At 35.7% G+C, this 21163-nt stretch overlaps 1 protein-coding gene across 4 annotated transcripts in view; it reads left to right on the top strand.

Annotated features, from left to right (window-relative positions):
* Nucleotides 1–21163, top strand: part of KANSL1 (KAT8 regulatory NSL complex subunit 1) — a 184125-nt gene that overhangs the window by 154231 nt on the left and 8731 nt on the right. For 3 of the 4 annotated variants that reach the window (XM_051994909.1, XM_051994910.1, XM_051994908.1), the window contains 6 exons: nt 1966–2075; nt 2516–2711; nt 9551–9728; nt 16245–16427; nt 18029–18214; nt 18599–18756. In XM_051994909.1, coding sequence (XP_051850869.1) covers nt 1966–2075; nt 2516–2711; nt 9551–9728; nt 16245–16427; nt 18029–18214; nt 18599–18756 — 1011 coding nt within the window. The remainder of the gene's footprint in view (nt 1–1965; nt 2076–2515; nt 2712–9550; nt 9729–16244; nt 16428–18028; nt 18215–18598; nt 18757–21163) is intronic. The other variant, XM_051994911.1, reaches the window with a different exon arrangement.

Below are 21163 nucleotides of genomic sequence, written 5' to 3'. Positions count from 1 at the left end.
GAAATATTGTGTACAAATAACAGCAAGATTGTAACAAAAAGGCTTAGCTACTCTGATCAGTACAATAATCCATGATAATTTCCAAAGGACTCGTGAAGAAAAAAAAAATGCTGTCCATTTCTATTTAAGGAACTGATCATCTCTGCAGATAAAGCATATTCCCCTACCCCCTTTTTCCCTTGCTTTTCCCCTACCTCCCACCCTTAGCATGACCAATATGGAAAAGTTTTCACATGTGTAATTGATGCCAGATAGCTTGTTTTCTTAATGGATAGGGAAGGGATTGGAGGGAAGAAGAAATTTGGAAATCCACATTTATAAAAATCAGTTATGAGGGACAAAAGAGAACTATCGATGAGAGGAGACACCTAACCTAAATCTTGGAGAGAGAAGATTATTAGTTATTATAGATTGAGAAGAGACCATAATAAACTGTTTTTTAATTGCCTTTTAGGGATGGATATATACACACCTTTACACACACACACACACACACACACACACACACACACACACACACACACACACACATATCAGTAATTTGTTTATGGGTTATGAAATGATTTAATACCATATTGGCATTTAAGAGATAACTTTGGTAGGATACTGACTTTCTTAACCTTTTTTCATTCATTTTTGCCTGAGAATTTTTTATGTGATCCTGACTATAGATATGTAAAATAATATACAGATCAAACATTTGCTGATAATAAATCATAGTTTTACAACAACCATATTCAGTTATGAAACCCCATATGGGGCAAGACCCACTACATAATAAACTTTTAAAGACATGAATGAGGCCTGATTTTAGCAAACACAATGAAACAAAGGGAAGAATGAAATTGGAAAACATTTGATGGTCTATTTGGGCTGGCATGTAGAGTGTGTGGATCAGAAACAACATGGTGGGATGGAGCCAGAATGTGAAGAGTTTTGAAAGTATAAGGTATTTGTGTTTCACCCAGTAGATAATAGAATTTGTTGTAGATTTGTTTAGTAATGTGATCAGATCTGTGTGGTAGGTTACTTTAGCAATTATGTTAAAGATAACCTTGTAAAGGAAGGTAACTGGAAGCAAAGAGATCTAGTAGACTATATTGTAGAAGTAAGACAATTACATTGAAAGTAGAAAGGAGATAGTTTCAGGAGGCGGAATTGACAGAAGTTGGTATCTGATGGAATTTGAAGGCTAACTTAGGGAAAGATGGAGAAGAGGGAAACATGATTAAGTTTTTTGAACCTTGGTGACTGGTAGTATAGTTCTATCAAACTATGAAAGTTTACAAAGAGACAGGTTTTAGAAGAAAAATTGAAGTTTATTTTGGTTTATAGTGAGTTTGAGGTGATGATGGGGCACTACGTAGGAATATTTAGAAGATAGTTACTTGGAGAAGATAGGCTTAAGTTCAGAGAGAAGAAGTAGAGAAGGATATTTGGAAGTTAGCTACACAGAGAAGATTCAATATAATTCAAATTTTTTCCATATTCTATCTGAATAAAGTAAAAATTACCTTAAAATTATTTTTTTCTCTTAAGATATATCAGTATATCAGTAAATAATTGCATAGTGTTATTTTTCTGTTAACATATAGTAAAAGGTGAGGTGCTAGTTGAATTAAAAAACTAATTTTGAGACTCAAAATTAGTTTATTTTGAGACTCAAAATTAGTTTATCATTCCAATACCAAATTGAAATTTTAAGCCATGGAGTTGTTCCATGACTGTTTAAAGAATCATGACTCTTTAAAGGCAGTAGCTTTTTAGACTTTAAGATATTTGGGGGTTGAGGATGGGGGTGATGTAACATTTATATTTTCTTAAAACTATAAAAGCCTTATCTTCTATGTTCTAAACGTCTTAGAATTTCTAACTGCCCTGAATTGTGATGATTTACTTAACACAGTAGAAAGATTATTAAGTGAACGATAAGACATACTCACTTTTTACCCCCTTCTTCTACAGATTGATTCCTTATCTCAGCCGCTGGAAAATCTTGGTACCCACAATACTTCAGAGACTGTTTCCACCAAACCATGTGGAATAGTGAGACCAATCAATGGAGTTATTAATCCGTAAGTTTAAATGTCTCCACACACCAAAAAGGAAGTTGTCAAATTAGCTTACTGGTAAACTAAACTTCATTTAAAAATGTTGGATTACATCATGCCATAACCATCTACATGGTTACAGAGGCTGAAGATTCTGCTATGTGTATCTTGCATGCTGCCCACTTCAGATACTGTGGTTCCCATTATTTGTATCTTCTAGTCTTCTTTTAATTTAGTAATTCCCTAACTGGGGAATATGGGGAGAGAAAAAGGGAGGAATCAGAGCCCACAAATTAATATTCTAACTTAATTATACCTTTATCTTTGTTAATTATGGTCATGGTGACCAAATAGTGGTGTTTTGTATTGAAGATATGGTTGTTTTGTGTATAGTTGAAAATGAATAGGTTGCTCTTAGTTTAAAAAGAATATTTTGAGATGTTAACACTTCTTCTCTCATGTAGACTCCAGACTAGTTTGGCAGACCATACTACGGGAGATGGTTCTGATGCTGAGGAACTGCTACATAAAAAGCAACGGTTGAATCTGGTTTCTGCTTCCACTGATGGTCCATGTGGAGCAGCCCGAACACGTCCTGTGTTGAGTTGTAAGAAACGGAGACTTGTTCGGCCTCATAGCATTGTGCCCCTCTCTAAGAAGGTCAGTACTGGTGTGTTTTGATCTTCTGTCCTGGGTGGAGAGTGCTCAGTCAGGGAGGAGTATAATTTTTCAGCAAAAATTAGAAGGAGCAAGTATGTATCTTAACATAATAAATGGAAAATTAATGTGCCTCCTGGGATATTCTTTTTATTACTTTAGATGGCATATGTCTTCCTGGATTAGGGATGAGTTCTGAGATTTAGAAATGAATACTATTATGGAGAAAGAGACAGAAATTGTTTAATATTAACAAAGATGATGAAATTCTGAACTTTAGAAACTTGTAGATTTGTAAATTTTATAGTAGAGCTTGTACAAACAATAATTAAGTTTAAACTGTGAAACATTTCAAACAGTGTAATTAATGTTTGATTATTTTGGTGGTTTTTTAAATTCTTAGATGAAATTTTTTCATAAAATCTTTAAAGAGAAAACTCTAGGAGTGTTTTGCTTTTTCTTAGTTGATCTTTAGATCAGGAGTAAAAGAAACTAAGAATTTAGCAGTTTTTTGACCATGTTACTTGATTCTCTGAATTTTGAGCGGTAACCTTTAAAATCAAAGCATTTTTTAAGAGAATTGTTGGGAAGTGGTGCAAAGCAAATTAATAAAAAGTAACACTACATTAAAACAAGACATTAATGTCAAGTATGGTGAAATAAATCACAGTTATTTTTGTTGTCCTTAGTGTTTTCCACAATTGTATGAATATAAGCAGGACAGAGAGGATGGTTTTTTGGGGAGAGCAACAGTTTTAATTGTGTTATTATTTGTCTTGTCAAACTTTGCCTAATTACATTTTAATCTGGTATAAAATGTACTCACTATAAATTTGATTTCTTCTCAGCTATAAGATAGACTAAAGTAGGGAGAACTGGGAGATAATTTTAGTACCTTGAGTATAGAACATCAGGTGCTGGAATAGCAATATAAACAGAGGTATTACAATATAATAGACAATGAAAAGCAAGAAGTACAGAGATACTTGTACTTTTATTGTGTGTGAGATATATAAGGTAAAATAAAGGTTTTGAGTCTAAAAATTTGAAAAAATGGTATCTGATAAAAACATGGAAATTAGTAGAAGAAAAAGTAGTTTTAAAAGGGAAGGGGCAAGATGTGTTATACTTAAATAATTGATATGTAGTGTTTGTTCATCATGTAGTGTTTAGATTTTCTGTCATTAAAGAATTGTGTTTTTTTTTTTTTTTAAATGTTAATGGTGACTCTCATTGCCTTAAAGTCTTTTTATTGTCAGAGGTGTTAGACCACACCATTATTTTTGGCTCAGATTGGACTTGTTGAGCTTAAATTGTATGATAGTAGCTTTAAGTGTAATCTTTTGCAATAAGGTGCATGATTTTCTTTGTCCTAGCTTCAAAAGCTTCAAATTATTAGAAAATCTGATATGTAGCATTTATAGTTTAAAAGTTAGCTGGATGGCTGGTTTCGGTTTGTTAAACAGTTGGGCAGATTTTGGAAGTGATTTATCTTCTAGTTTGAATTAATTTATTTTGATTTGTTAAGTTGTGGTGGTAGGACAATTAGGTATGACACTATAAAAGCCACTAGGGTTATTACAACATACTACAACAGCAGGATAATACACTATGGTCAATTGGAATTTATACCAGGGATGCAGGGCTGCTTCAATATAATGGAAACTATTGGCATAATTGACCATATCAATTAAAAAAAAAAAACCTAACAGAAATTATATGATAATCTCAGATACAGAAAAGACTTTAGACAAAATACAGCACCAATTTCTGTTAAAAACAGAGTATAAGAATAAATGGAGTTTACTTTAAAATAAGAAGCATTTATCTAAAACCGTCAATAAACATTATTTGTAATGGGGAGAAATTGGATGCTTTCCTATAAGATCAGGCATGAAACAAGTTTGCACATTATCACCACTATTACTTTCTATTATATAGTTAGCTTTAGCAATAAGAAAAGAACAAAAAGAAATTAAAGGAAGTGGAATTGGCATTGATGAGGTAAAACAATCACTCTTTGCATTTGCAAATGATATGATATGCATTTCTATATGTTAGCTAACAAAGTGCAGCAGCCCAGACAAAACCAGGAACAATATGAACACAATTACAAAACACATTTCATACAGATAAAATTAGATCTAAACAATTAGAAAAATACCAATTTCTCATGGATATTTCCAAGTTAATAAAATAAAAATGACATTTCTACCTAAATTAGTCTACTTGTTCAGTGCCATACCAATTAAACTTCCCAAAAATTATTTTACAAAACTAGAAAAAATAGTAACAAAATTTATCTGGAAGAAGATCAAGAATATTAAAAGAATTAATGGGGAAAAAAATGCAAGGATGGTGGCCTACCAGGACCAGACCTAAAACTCTTATAAAAAAATAGTCATCAAAACCATATAGTACAGATGTACAGATCCTGCTGTGTACAATGTTTTCCTGATTCTGCTTGTTTCATTCAGCATCGGTTCATATAAATCTTTCTAGGCCTTCTACCACCAGGTGGATCAATGGAGTAAGATATATATGATAACAGTAGTCAATGACTATAATAATCTATGGTTTGATAAACCCCAAAGATTCCAAGCTTCTAGTATAACAACTCACTATTTGACAAAAATTGCTGGGAAAATGGGAAAATAATGTCAGAAACTAGGCATAGTCCTACATCTCACACTACATACTAAAATAATATCAAAATGGATAAATGTTTTAGACCTAAAGAATGATACTATAAGCAAATTAAGAGAGGGACAGTCTGCCCATTAGATCTTTGGAGGATAGAGAAATTTATAGCAAGAAGATGAAATGCAAAATGGATAACTTTGATTACATAATTTTTTTTCATAAAATTTTTTTTAAAATGGCACAAACAAAACCAACACATCACAGATGAGAAGGGAAGCAGAGGGTTGGGGGTTGGGGCAGATTTTATAGCCTGTGTTTTCTGATGAAGTCCTTATTTCTAAAATATATCTAATTGGTTAAGATGACAGGAAAAGATGATATATGTTGGAGGGGATGTGAGGAAACTGACACGAGTACATTGTTGGTGGAGTTGTGAACTGATCCAACTATTCTGGAGAGCAATTTGGAATTATGCCCAAAGGGCTATCAAACTGTCATGCTCTTTGGTACAGCAGTGTCATTACTGGGTCTGAATCCCAAAGAAATCATAAAAGAGCCACCTGTGCAAAAAGTGTAGCAGCTTTTTTTTTTTTTTTTTTTTTTTGGTGGGGGTGGCAAGGAATTGGAAAAAACTTTGGCATATGAAAGTAATGGAATATTATTGCTCTATAAGAAACGGTGACCAAGCTGATTAGAAAGGCCTGCAAAGATTTACATGAACCCATGCTGAATGAAACAAGCAGAATCAGAAAATCTTGGAGGAGCAAGATTATGTGATGATCAACTATGACTGGTTCTTCTCAGTGATTCAGGGTAATCCCAATAAACTTTGGGTGGAAAAACACCATTCATATCCAGAGAGAGTACTATGGAGACTGAATGTAAATCAATCAATCAATCAATTTTCCTTCTTTTTTTTTTTTTTTTTTTTTTAATGTATATCCAAAAAAAAGAAGAGGAAGAAGAAGAAAGCTTTAGCGAGAACATAGAAATAAAGAGAGCATTACTTCAAGAAAAGCTAATTAACTCTTCTCTTTGAATATTAATGAAAAGTACAGCGGTGCAGGGTCTTGAGCCACAATAGTAGCAATAAACACCTTCAAGGTTACCCAAAGAACCTGAAAGAAGTCATCCCGCTTGAGACCCATTCATCAAGGAAACGGTAGAAATTGTCCAACATCTTTCTAAATTGTGTAATTGTAACACTTACTGAATACCTTGCCAAATCTGACCTGGTGGCTACCATTAAACATCGCAAATTCATATCTTTTATACATTGCTAGACAACAAATCCCTATACTACAAATATAAAACTCAGAATATTGTAAACAGTTCAGCTGACAAATCCATGTTGTACCAGGTCATTATGATGAACAGAATTTTTCATACTATGGCCTAATAAAACTTTTGGCCTATAGAGGGAAACAGAGACAGAGGGGGAAAAAACAGTTGGGCAGAACTCTGAAATATTTATCTTTTAGTTTTGAGTCTTAGGCAGTTATTTTAATTTGTTGAATTGTGATAGTAGTACAGTTAGGTACAACATTGTAGAAGCACTAGAATTACTATTAGTGTTTGGTGAAATCTAATTAGTTGAATTCCTGGGAGGTACATGCTTTGGTATTATCATAGGATTCATATTCTGCACAAATCTAGTACCTGTCCTTTGGGATAAATGACTGATCCTGGAAAGCCCAGCCTCCAGATGGGTTTGCCTTTATTCATGAAAATGTAAGTGGGTTCACTGTCCCAATTGTGTGCTGAGAAGTGTTGACTTTTTTTAATCCCGACCATAGTAAGAAGGCAGAAGCTACCTCACAGATAGATAAGGCTTATACAAACTGATTTTCTTATCCTACGCCAATACTAGCATAAGTATCTGGCCTTCCTTGATTTAGCTTTTTACTTTGAACTCTAGCTCCCACTTAGGATTTCCCTAGTTGTCTAGATGATATTCTTTCCCTCACCTGCCCTGAATCTGAAGTTTGGTGCCAAACCTTATTCTTTTCCATCATCAGTACTTGCTACTTGCCCCTGCTTTCCTATCCACTCCTCATTTTTGCCATTGAACTCTAGCCTTAGGCTTAAGGTTGCTCTATCAAGAATATTGTGAAGTCTAGAATTTAGAAGTGATGATGAATAATTAGAATTCTACTTTCAGATAAAATTTTTTTTAAATCACTGGTTGAAATCACTGAGTTCTTCACAGAGGCATTCTTGGTCTTTTGAGTGTTTGTGTTTAAAGGGTTTTGTGGAGCTCCCCCCAAAAAAGCAGTTTGTAATGTCACATAAATGCAACTATTCAGCAGTGTAGAGAAAAGGTATGAAGAATATTCTTAGCTAAGTCAATACCAACCCTTTAATTTGAATGTTGGAGTGCCAGATTTGGCTTCAAGGATGATTATTTAAGCCAGTCTCACATCTAAGAAACTCTTTTAAGTACTGATAATCAGACACATTGGAGATGGAATTTTAAATGTGAAAAATCAAGAAAAAGTACTGAAATTCTAGGCAAAAACTCTTGATAAATGAAGCATTCTTTTTTGAACTATTAATTTAGAATCTAATTTACAGAGTAGGATTAAGACCTTGAACACCCAAACTCTTCTAGAGGTTACCAGTATTTGTATCCTTTTAGTTGTTCATTTTAGGAACTTAGTCCTTCATAGTGGAGGCATGAGACAGTGACACATTTTTGTAGGTTGCAATCAAGTACTTTTCAACTTGTCATATTATTTAAATCGAATATTCTGTATCCTTTCCCCCCCTTCCAAAAAACATATCCCTACTTTCTTGTTTGTTACTAACAGTACTTTTCTTCTTGTCTTTAGTCTTGAAATCTTAGTGTGGTCCCTTCTATCTCTAAAGGTCTTATCTCTTTGTCCTCTGTTGCTTCCAGTTCAAATCAGTTCAACAAGTTCTTTGCCATCTACTACTTAACCTTTCAGTGTTAATAAGAATCAAATGAGATGAAGTGTTTTAAGTACCAATTGTTATTCTCATCGTTGCCACCCTAGTTCAGACACTGTTTCTCATCAGAGCTGTTAAAGTAGTTTTTTTATATGTTTAGAAGAATTGCACATGTTTAACAATACTGGATTACTTGCTCTCTAAAGAGAGGGAGAAAAATTGGAACACAGGGTTTTGCAGGGGTGATTGTTGAAAGCTATTTTGCATGTATTTTGAAAATAAAAAGCTATTAATTAAAAAAAAAATTGGCCCCCAAAAAAGATAGTTATTCTGTCTTCACTATCTTTGCCCCCTCAAATTCATCTGCACAAATCCTAGGTAATGTTTACAGCAACTTGTCATTTAGAAGTTAGAGTGATCATCAAATTCATTTTCATTTTTGACATAGGAAAATGAAAGTAAAGGAGAACTGTTCTGTCATGGTAAAATATGGAAGAGGCAGAATTTAAATCCAGACTTTTTAATTTAATAGTAACATAGCCTAGCTCCTGATGCCGTCAGCTACTCATGAGGCAGAAGTCTACACAAGGAAACTGTGATAAAGCAGTCAGTAGAATTTTGTTCATAACAATTAAACACTTTCTGAATTTATGCCATTTTTGTGTAAGAGGATTATCTGGGATCTTTTTAGATTAGAATGTAAAGAGAAACTCCCTTCTAAATTTTGAATTTGATCTTAAAGGAGAATACAAAGTGATAACCAGTATTCTAATTTCTCCAATTTAACAAAGGCTAATTAATATATTTTACATCAGTGTCAAAACAGACAGCTGGATCATAAGCCTTTGCCTGTGGAGTTCATCACACTAGTTGTATATGGAATGTTAACTTTACAAACAAAAGCTATGGAAAACTCAAAAGTTACATATATTTGAAAAGGCCTTCAAGTTGTCTCTCTTAAGAACCTAATGGTCGTCGGACTTATAGGTCAGCACTACCTTAGAGAGAAATGACAGCAATAGTACTTTGTCATACAGATTTCGTTATCACTTTGCATTCTCCTTTAAGATCAAATTCAAAATTTAGAAGGGAGTACAAAGTACTATTGCTATCATTTCTCTCTAAGGTGGTCCTTAGGTTCCTCCCCTCTTCCCTTCCCTTCCTCCTAAAAAAAGCCAAAAAATCCCACATACCCCTTGCCTCATGAACCAAAAAGAGGAATAAAATACAATGCCTGATTGTCTCGGTTTACTGCTGGGAGCTCAGAGTTGTTATTTGCCCCTTTGCAGGTTCACAAAAGCAGTACTTTACGAAGCAGCTGTGATGTGAATGTTTCCTGTGTGCTCTGTGGTGGTTCAAGTAGTGGCAGTAGTACGATGCCTCCTGAGATCCAGTATGAAGCTCCGCTCTTGGAGCGCCTCTCCCAGTTGGACTCTTGTGTTCATCCTGTATTAGCATTCCCAGATGGTAAGTTGGGTTTCTTAACTATCAAATCTAATGATCAAGTTGTCTTCAGGGGAAGGGTGGGGTGTGGAAGGAGTCCTCTCATACTTAAATTTAGGCATTATTAAGACATTCTGTTATTGTCCAGTTAAAGGAGTTTTCCTTTAGATATGCTTAAACCAGTGAAAGGAAAGCTTTTTGTATGTACCAGATACAGTTAAAATAGCCACAGTTCAGTAAAAGAGGTAAAAGTAGGAATCCGAGGGGGGCTGCTTCCATGTAAATGCTGTAGAGAGAAGTCAGACTTGGCTTATACTTTGGTTAAGTACTTAGCATATTAAGACAACATTAAGATTATTCAGTCATGGAAATCAACAGATAATCAGGAGAATCAAAAAATAGTACATGTAGCTGAGAAGTCCAATGAATAGGAAAGTATGGGATGTCCCATTTAAGATACACAGTCCTTGTTACATAGACTATTTACATTTTGCCCAGAGATTGAGGCATAGCTGACTTGGTTTTGTTTGTCAGAGCTATGCCTAAAAATAGCCAAGGTCTGCTCTGCTGCAGAGGCTTACAATACCTTTTAAATTTGGCAGAGTTTCAATTTCAAAAGGCACAGAGAATGACTTTCTTCATGGAGTTCCTGAAGGAATCATGGAATCTTTGATTTAGACAAAAATCTTGAAGATCATCTAATCCAACCTCTTTAGAAGGAAATGTACTTCTGTCCTCTGCTTTAACAATTTGAGTAATGAGAGTATTATTGCATCGTGAAAATAGTTCTTCCTTAGTGGTCAGAGAGTTCTTTTTTGCCAAGAAGGATCCAGCTTTACAGATCGCATAGAATGGCTGCTGGTTCTTTGTGATAGCTTCTGTGATAACATCTGAGGTAATTTTTCCCTCCCCTGTTTTAAACCTCATCTCAAACCACATAACTTTTGTTAAGAAGAGGTGAAAAGTAGAAACTTGGGCTTTGAGATTTGAGATCAGAAATGACAAATAGGTCTTAGAATTTATTGGTGAGAAGTATTAAGAAAAATATTTTTGTCTATTCTTTAAGTGAATAGTTCTCCCTATAGTATTTGTATTGTAGCCAGATATATACTGCTTCTTGCAATTATCTTTTTCTGCCATATTCTAGTGCCTTCAGGGTCTTTGCTCATAGCAGTATGATACAAGCATCTACTATGTTAACAAGAAACTGCTAAGTTATAAGTAATCTATCTGGCTGCAATCATCATTGAACTATAATAGTAACATAGGCCATGTTGATAAGAGAAATCTATTCTTCGTATTCCAAGAAAATCGATGCATCCTGGCATAGTGAAGGAAAAATTTTACTTTGATTCTAGTCCTATAGCTGATCCTTACTAGAGAGGATGGGCCAGTTACTTAACCTGTCTCTAAGATTCCCATTACAGAGGAGTCATTCATTCATTAATCTGCATCAGAAAGCATTCCATTTATGGAATGTGGGTGAAATTGCAGATTGGGGATACTGTACCCCAATAAGAGCAGAAACCACCGCCACAGATAGCAGTATTGATTGAAGTATTAATAAAGACACAGAATTAAGGAGGGACCTTAGAACTCATCTGGTTCAACCTGTACCTTATATGGGAATTTTCCTTTTAGGAGAGCAGCAGAATCATGTTACATTGATAAATGTTTAAGAAGAAAGAGGCATGATTTGTTGTTATAAGGGGTGCTGGGGGGAAGATTGATTAAAGATTGCTTATTTTCAAAATAGAAATTTTGTGATAAAGAGCTTGTAGTTTTGCTCACCAAAAGGACAAACTTAATACTCAGACCTCCTTTAGCTGGTAGCTGTGAGAGCATTCTTTTCTCTTTCTCTCTCTCTCTCTCTCTCTCTCTCTCTCTCTCTCTCTCTCTCTCCCCCTTTTTTTTAAAAAAATTCTTTAAATAACTTTTTATTGGCAGAACCCATGCCAGGGTAATTTTTTACAGCATTATCCTTTGCACTCACTTCTGTTCCAATTTTTCCCCTCCCCCAGATGGCAAGCAGTCCTTTACAGGTTGAATAGGTTACAGTATATCTTTGATACAATATATGTGTGCAGAACTGAATAGTTTTCTTGTTGCACTGGGAGAATTGGATTCAGAAGGTATAAATAGCCCGGGAAGAAAAACAAAAATGCAAGTAGTTTATATTCATTTCCCAGTGTTCTTTCTTTGAGTGTAGCTGCTTCTGTCCATCCTTGATCAATTGAAACTGAATTAGCTCTCTTTATAGAAGAAATCCACTTCCATCCTCAAACAGTATCGTTGTTGAGGTATATAATGATCTCCTGGTTCTGCTCATTTCACTTAGCTTCAGTTCATGTAAATCTCACCAGTCCTCTATGTATTCATCCTGCTGGTCATTCCTTACAGAACAATAATATTCCCTAACATTCATATACCACAATTTACTCAACCATTCTCTAATTGATGGATATCCATTCATTTTCCAGCTTCTAGCCACTACAAACAGGTCTGCCACAAACACTTTGGCACATACAGGTCCCTTTCCCTTCTTTAATATCTCTTTGGGATATAAGCCCAGTAGAAACACTGCTGGATCAAAGGGTATGCACAGTTTGATAACTTTTTGAGCATAGTTCCAAATTGAGAGTATTCTTTTCTCAAGCAGTTTTTCTTCCATCATTACCATTGACCGTTGGGAAAAGCCTTCCAGAGATATATTATCCACTTAGCCTTGAGACTTCTCTCCTATTAGCTGCTGGTGTTGCTCTCCAAAATGGCAGGCACCAAGCAGAAGCAAGCAAACTTTTCTCCATACTGCTACTACCACTCTTTTTCCTCTACTTACATACCACTGCCCCCTACCTTTCTTGGCTAGTCAGAACTTAAGCCTGTGAAACTGAGCTAGGGAGTCTATAACAGCCACCTAAAGGTTGGGAGCAGTTAAAAAATGAAAGAAGTTTCCACCCCTTTTCTGGGACTGAAGCAGTGAGAGAATTATTTGTTATCCTACCTTAGAAATCTGAAAGTAGTTTCCTCATAGAAACATTGTTACACTGTATGTGGAGGTTCCATAATATAAAGTACTGTTACATTATGAGTTAAATAAGCTTGGGAGATGATGTGGGAACCTAAATCACTGTATAACATTCTTTCTGTGAGAAAATGCTTCCCTTCATGTCAGTCATTCATATTTTGGGAGCTATCATTATCACTATGCAGAATCTTTTCCCCAGAGCTAAAACTAATAATAATAATAATAATAATAGCTTTATAACTTGAAACTTTAGCTATCATGTATATATCACTTTAAAATTTGCACAGGAAACTTTATATGTTAATTCACTTGATCTTAACAACCTTATAAGGAAAATACTATTATTATTATCCTCATTTTATAGAAAAAAGTGAGCTTGAGAGATTAAATGATTAATGCTAGTTAAGTTTTAAGTTTCTGAGGTAGAATTTGAACTCACATTTTTTTGATTCTAGGCCCGGTGCTCTTTCATTGCAACACCCAGTTCCCTTTCATGTTTTCATTATAACAGCCTTTTGAGATATAGACCTGGAAATTGACTCAGAGAGAGATGAAATTACGTGTTCAGGGACTCAAGAGTCTGGAAATAAATTTAAACTCAGTAGGGAAAGAGTGAATGAAAGGGACATACAACTTTGTTATCTTCCAGGCCTTCCAGTCTTTGCCTTTATAAATGGGATAAGTGATATGTTCCTGAAGCCAATTATAGATTCCTGCCAATTATTTTTCTAATTTTGTCCAGTTTGGGGCTTTTGTATTTTTTAAAACATGTACAGAGAATAGTGTATTTTATTCAGTTATTTTCTTCTCTGTATTACTTCATTTCATTTTTCTTGATTGGTAAAGTGCCTGATTTTTATCCTCAGAAGTTGATAGCTTTATACACTAGAAGTGGAGGTTGGTGTGTGGTTGATGTTTTTTCTTTTGTTTTTTAACTCAACACTGCTTCCATTTTGCTAGATACTGACTGGGCTTCTATCAGGCTCTTAGCTATGGTAAAAAGAGTGAAGGGACCAAAGAGACCTGAGGTTCTGCTGGTGATGCATGTGTCATAATAACTGTGGGAGGTGCTTTTTCTCTTTGTTAGCTTGCTTGATTAGGTCCAGTTAAGGTTTAACTGGAAATGCAGATGATGTAATAAGTTTGAAAAGAATGAACTTCAAAGCAGGAGCATAAGTATTTGATCAGATTGCCACCTACTGGTCAAAGAGTTGCATGCAAAATTTTACCGATGGGATAATTCATACATTTTTTCAAATCAAACCACTTAAAGTAGCGGTAGAAAGAGAAATGAATGTTGTTAATAATCATAAAATATACTTGAAGAACTGATGAGAAATCATTTCGGGAAAATTACTTTAAAAAGTAACTTTAGTAATTTTCTGTTAATGCTTTCTAGTTGACCAAAAACCTAAAAGCCTGCCTTTAAATATCTTTTCTTTTTGGGTAGAGACTTAAAACTATATATATCACTTATGCTACTGTGGAGCATAAACGACTTTTTCTTTGTCCTCATTCATTGCAGGTTTCTCTCTTACCAATCCTATGTCTAACCCTGATCAAAATTTGATTTATGTTTAAATTTTTGAACAATACAGGTTCTCAAGATATCAATTTATTTACTTAGAACCTAAGTCTTCCTTCAGCCAGAGTATGAAATTAGATAAATAATTCCTGGATTCCTTTTTTGTAGATAAGTTGAGAAAATCAGTTGAGACTACTTACTGTTCACCTTTTTATGAAAGTGTCAACAAAATGACACGCCTTGTAATACATTTACCATATTATTGATGGAGAAGAGAGCACTAGATTTGGCATTGGAAAATGTGGGTTCTAATTCCCGCTCTTAATACTGTACTGTGTGATTCTAGGCAAATTACAGAGGCATTGTAATGTGTAGTAGACAGAAAGCTGACTTTGAAGACGTGAAAAACCGATTTGAAATCTTTAACATACTGGTTGTGTGACTGTAGGCAAATCACTTGTATGTCAGTGCCCTCAGGAAAATCTGTCAAGTTTGGAATTGCAGAGAAAATGCAAGTCTGTACCCAGTGGAGAGAATCCCTCTTTGAGATCTCCGTTCTCTAGTTAAATAACAGATTCAGTTCTATATAACCTACCTCCCAGGACAGTTATCAGGAAAATATTTTCAGTAAGTGTGTATTAGCAGTAATACACTTCCCTGGCCTGTGTTATAGCCCTCTGATAAGAAGGAATCATATTTGAGTAGAATTTTGAGTCTTCCAGGTTCAGTATTATCCACTCTAGAGATTGAAGAGGGAAGTGCTTATTTGGTCCAGTGAGGCTTCTGTTTGTTCCAAGACAAATCCTAAATGGCATCTGGGGTACATCTTGAGATTTTCCCAAGTATATTCTAGTATGATAATGCCTTCAACTTTTTCTCCCTGCATTGTTGATACCATAAATTCCAACTTAAGTTCTTAACCAGGTAATATGATATTGTCTTTTACCTACTCATTAATCAGTGTTTTTATCTTTATTAATTCACTTCTTCTGTTTTCTAAGCATAAAATCAGGATACCCTGTGGGGGGATCTTGACTTTTAGAAAAAGTCTGGCAATTGAGTTTATTAAAGTAAAAGGGGGGGGGGGTCAGACTGTAGTAAAACTTTGTTTTTAAAAACTAAAGTTGCTTCTGGGCGTTATGTTTAAATATTGATCACAAAGTAAACTTTTTTTCTGTTGACAGTGTTAGCATTTTAAAATTGTGTAAGCTTAAATTAAAATTAAGCTGAGAACTTGAATTGTGTTTAGCTTAAAAGATGTCAGTTCAATAGTAGGATAGGAAAAGTCATAATCTGAAATTCCTACTTAGATACAAGACTGTTGGAAGAAAATCACCATCAATCTGATAGCAGTGTTGGTTTAAAAAAAAAAAAAAACAAGCTCATATTAAAGACATCCCTTGATGGATCAGTAGTCTAGGTTAGTCAGAGAATGGAGGCCATGAAATCCTAAGAGAAAAGTCTGTGATATACAGATTCTCATTGATAGCATATTTGGCACATTCCAGGGAGGGTATTCCCACTATTGCTGAAGAATCACTAGGCTACATGAAGTCTTCTTTTTAACAGCACCTCAGCTTTTTCCATATTCATTGATCAGAATAGATTAGTCCTATCCACCATCACTATATAAGGGAAGAACTTTTTCCCTTAAGGAAGGAATTACTGTTTGAGAGTCAGGTTAAGAAGCCTGAGGTTCTTGTAGATAGAAATATTGAAGGGATAAAAATTTAAGCTCTTTTTAAGGGACCTGCTTGTGAATGGTAGAATTATGGCTTTGATAATAATTAAACATAGTTTAAAAATGTGTTTATTGTCAGACCAGGGAAGAAATAAAGAGATAATGATAAGACAAGGTCCATGAACACTTTGGGAAAGCTGTGGTTACAAATGGAGAAAACTCATTTAATATAAGGAGAGATGCCAAGGGGATAAAAGGATACAGATATCTTAATTGACCTACACTGTTGTTTTGTGTCTCCTGTAGACGTTCCCACAAGCCTGCACTTCCAGAGTATGCTGAAATCTCAGTGGCAGAACAAACCCTTTGAGAAAATCAAACCTCCCAAAAAGCTTTCACTCAAGCACAGAGCACCCATGCCGGGCAGCCTTCCTGATCCTGTTCGTAAAGATAGGCACAAGTTGGTCAACTCCTTTCTAGCAGCAGCCAGTAAGTTTTGGGGAGGGAGATGTGATAAATTTGTTTACATGTTAGTTAGGATGTCTTCAGTTTCATTGTCTCTTCTTGGGAACCCCCCAAATTTTTTCATTTTTCAGTATGTCATTATGTTTTGTTGGGAATACTTGTTGGCTGAGAAGTACTTGAAATTCAATGGGAAATCTATGCTGATTCTGCTGGATTTGGGGGAAATAAACTGTCACTATTTGGGACACTTGGGATTTGTGGGAGATAACCACAACCCAGGTTGCTTTTACAGGAGCCAGTCATTAATATTAGTTGACCTACCTCTTTCCTTAAGATTTATTACTGCTAATGGTACAGCCAGACTCCTGTTTACCCATGTTATAAACCCCACATTGTCTTTAACTCTTGTTTCTCCTTTAACCCCCACATCAAGTTAATTTCCAAGTCCTTTTAGTTTTACCTCTGGAAGTCTCACTTAACATCTGTTACTTCCATTCCTCCAGCAGTCCTAATTGAAGCTCCCCTTAATACTTCTTGTCTAGCTTACTGTAATAGCCTTCTAAGTGCTCTCTGCCTCGAATATCTACTTTTCTTTCACACTACTCCCCCTTTAATAATCTTAATTTGCTGCTGATAAGGTTTCAGAAATGTTGACTGATTTCCTCTTTACCTACCACATAAAGTATGAACTTCTTATTATCCTGGCATTCACTGGAGCCACAGTCTGGCTCCAGGCTTATCTTGCATGACTCCCTTCTGTCATTCTTTGTGCAACCAGACTACTTAACTGTCCCCTTCATTCTTATCATAGCCTCTCAAGGTATCCATGCTGTTGCTTATGCTATCTCTCTATCACTGAAATGGGTTCTGTCTGCTCCACCCCTGGACTGTCCTTCTGTTTTTCCAAGTTTTTGGTGAAGTTACATTTTCCTTTAAGCCCTCCCATGTATTTCCCCCAACTTCCAGTTGAAAACAAAATTTGCATAGTATTTCTTTCTTTTTCTTGTCATGTTCTTATTTTTATCACAATTTTTCATATGTTTCTTTATTTTTCCTTTTTTCTCTCCTCTAGCCTTAGAATTTCGGTTTCTTAAGGATAGAGAGACTTATTTTTGTATCCCAGGACTCTTGCAGATTAATTATGATCCTGTATCTTATAGTCTTAGAGACCAACCTATGACACTTGAGTGGCTAAGTAACCTGCTCAGCTCCCATGTTTAAGGAAATGCCAAGAACAGGATTTAGGCTTCGGTCTTCTGACCTCATGACTGACTCTCTCTCTTCACTACACAGACTACTTTTCTATATGTACACAGGTACTTAATGTTTATTGAGTTGAGGAAAGGCACAACCCTTTTCAAAATATATCTGCAAGTCAAGTTTGAGTCTTTCTGGGGATTGCCATGTTATTGCTCAGCAGTGACCTCAGATCTGTTCACCAGCCACTGGCTGTGTTCTCCCTCCCAATGGCTGTGTTCTCCCTCCCAAAGACTGGTCTACTGCTCTGGGCATTGGAAGTAGTGCAGAGTTGATTCAAGAGCCTGACATCTTCAGGCACCCTTCTTCAAACAGAAAGAGAGAGGAAAGAAGACATTCCATAGCTCTTTTTCTGTTCCCCTCTTCAGAACTCTCCCATCATCAAACTCGGCCTGACAAGACCCACAGGCAGCACTTAGATGATGTAATGGCTGTGCCCATGGCAGAGAGAGTTACAGCGCCCAAAGCAGAGCGCTTGCTCAACCCTCCACCTGTGCATGACCCAAACCAGAGCAAAATGCGATTGCGAGACCATCCATCTGAGAGAAGTGAAGGTAGGCAGCCAGGGCCAGGCTTGGCACCTGTACCTGCACCTGCACCTGTGTCTGCTCAGGGCTTTCTGAGGCCACCTGGGCTTCTCTCAATTCCTTCACCCTTTTCCCATCTTCTTTGCCCTTCAGATTCTAGGGAGGCAGTGAAGTGGTGGGAAGCCAACTGCTTTTGAAATGCGGGGCACTTCCAATGCTATAGCAACCTCCTTCTAGCCACCCACCTCCCACCAGCTCAGTTTGCTTTTGCCTCTTTGCTCCTTTAGGCTTAGAAGGCTTTTTCATATCAGATATGTTTTGCTGGCATTTCCAGTTTGAGCCAGATGTGTAACGACTTAAAGGAATGTATAACCATTTATGTTTCTCTTTCCTTTCTGTTAACTACTGCAGTGCTGAAACATCACACAGATGTAGGCAATTCAAGTTATTTGACACCTGTAACCCACCACCCACCACCCAGTCCTTTGGTACGACAGCTCTCCTCATCCACCTCATCGGATGGCTCTGTGCCCACCAGCTCAAGTTCACAGGGCACAGTTACCCCCTCTGTAAGTATTTGGTTTGGATGTGACCAGACACCCTCTTTTGTCATAGCAGCTTAGGTGTCAATGATTAATCATTCCAGTAGAAGAAAGACTAAAGAAGACAGAAGAAAGGAAAGTTGGGGGATGTCTAGAAATCCAGAACATGATAATGTGCCGGTTTTTTTTTTTTTTTTAATGTGAAGATAGATGCTCCTTCTGATATACTGTTAGTAGGATCTGTTCTTATATAGCTATAGTCTACTCATTCGTGGGAAAGAGTTTGTTTAAACCATCCATTTGCATTGTCTTACTGACTGGCTTTCTTAGTCTTGTATTGCAAGATGATGCTGAAGAGAGCCATCTATAACTTTTGGAAGAGATTGAAACTGACTTTTGCAGGGATCAACCTTGGCCTCCTTGATCCTGTGTTTTCACCAAAGAAGTTTTAATCAGTAGAGAAAGATAGATTTTTAGAAACTAAGTCGGGACTTGAAAGACAATTTTTGAGTTTTGGAAGAATTAAGTCAGTATAGTAATTTTTTACTTTGTTAGACAACTAACAGTTTTTTGCTCAAGGACAGGTCTCTTAAAACTCTATTTTTGTATCTATAAAAGTTTTGTAATCTGTAAAGAGGAAAAATGTTACTTTCTACCTAACAAGTTTGTTAGAATTAAAGTACTTTGTAAATATTTTGTTATCTGAATGGATATGTTGTCTTTTATAGTAGATATGTCAAAGAATCACGTTTTTAAGTAATACCTGAGCTGTGTGTTTGTGTTGAATGTGTGACCTTGGGATTCTAGTTTAGTTGTAGAGAATGTGCCAGTCTGTATTTGGTAAAGGGAGCTCTTTTACCTTGGTATTTCCCATCTTAGTAGAATCACAGGTCCCATTCCTGTTTGTAAAAGCCTACTGTGAAAAAAATTATTAACAATAGATAAGAGTTGGACTTGGAATCAGAAAGACCTGAATTAGAATTCTACTTCAATTATTTAAACTCTTTAAAGATTGTTCCCTCATGTAAAATAAAGGAATTCAAATGAGGGGTTTGACTTGAACATTGGGTTCCCTTCCAGCTCAAAATCCATGTTCCTCTGAATTGGCCTTTGAATGCCAATAATAGTTAAGAGATATTTGGTTGGTTGCAAATGAAGCATGGTAGAAGCAGAAAGGCCTGTGTCTTTAATCTGGATAATGTAAGAGAACTTCAAGTCCAGTGTTCTGTCTCAATGTTGGAGGAGTAACATAGTGCATCTAGTGGAAGGAGGCCTGTATTTGGAAGTTGATTCCGGAGGACTTAGTTTTAAATTCTTGTCCTGCCATTTGCCCCCTGTGTGGAGCAAGTTATTTGTTTTTGTGTCAACATCTCTTCATCTTTAAAGAGAGAAAAGATTGATCAAGATATCTATAGCACTACTATTTGTGGGAGGCAGAGGAAATAGATAAAAATACATGACCATTGACTGAGGATGGTTGTGATTATGGTATATAAAAGTGATGGGATATTATTGTTGCCTTGGAATAATGTATATTGTAATATATTACAATATTACAATAAAATGTAAAATTGTAACAATAATAATTAGAAATGCAAAGAAACATTGCATTATTTGTCTGAACAAATGCAGAAAATGAGTTAAATGAAATCAAGAAAATAGATAGAATTAAAACAGTGTTTAAAGTTGAATGCTTTGTTTGATTATAATAAACAATCTTTGCCCTGGAGAAGAAATGAGGAAGTAAATATTTCTCCTTTGAGGAGACAGATAATGGATGTGGGATGTTGGATGTGCTGTTAGATATGTCAGTGTTTTGGGTGGTTTTGTTCTTTTTTTTTTCTTAGAAGGCTCAGTTGCTTAAAGGAGGAGAAAGAATCATTGTTAAGAAATGATTTGTGATATAAAAACAATAGGCATCAATAAAATTTTCATTTAAGTATTAAAAAAAAAAAAAGAGGAGGATTTAACTGGTTGACATCTAAGGACTGTCTTAGCTCTGATCTGTGACCACAGCACTATTACAGGGACTGACATTTTGACAACACTGCATTGCTGCAAACATATTATATCAAGAAACTGCTCTAGTATATTTGGCTTTTCAGAGCCAAACCATTTCTGATTTTATTGATCAGTTCTACACTTTCTTCTCCCAGAAGCGAAGGTTCTCTCTTCTATCAAGTTAATACCCTGCTTAACCTGGCACTATTTCTCTTCCTTCCTTCTTCTCCTTCCTCCCCCCCAAAAAAAGAAGAAGAAGAAAAGGAAAAAAAATGCTGGGTCCGACTCTGTGTACTTTGGATGAGAGCTTCAACAGTCATTATGCAAAATATCCACTTAGATTGGATTCTTAAGACCTTACCTGAGCCTTGTCCCAATTATTTTCCCTTCTCATTTTACTCTTCAGACAATTAACATATTGGTTATTTCTAAG

This window comes from Antechinus flavipes, chromosome 4, assembly GCF_016432865.1.
Source record: "Antechinus flavipes isolate AdamAnt ecotype Samford, QLD, Australia chromosome 4, AdamAnt_v2, whole genome shotgun sequence".
Lineage (NCBI taxonomy): Eukaryota > Metazoa > Chordata > Mammalia > Dasyuromorphia > Dasyuridae > Antechinus > Antechinus flavipes.
The sequence above is the reverse complement of the archived record's forward strand: the minus strand, read 5'-3'. Positions and strand labels throughout refer to the sequence as shown.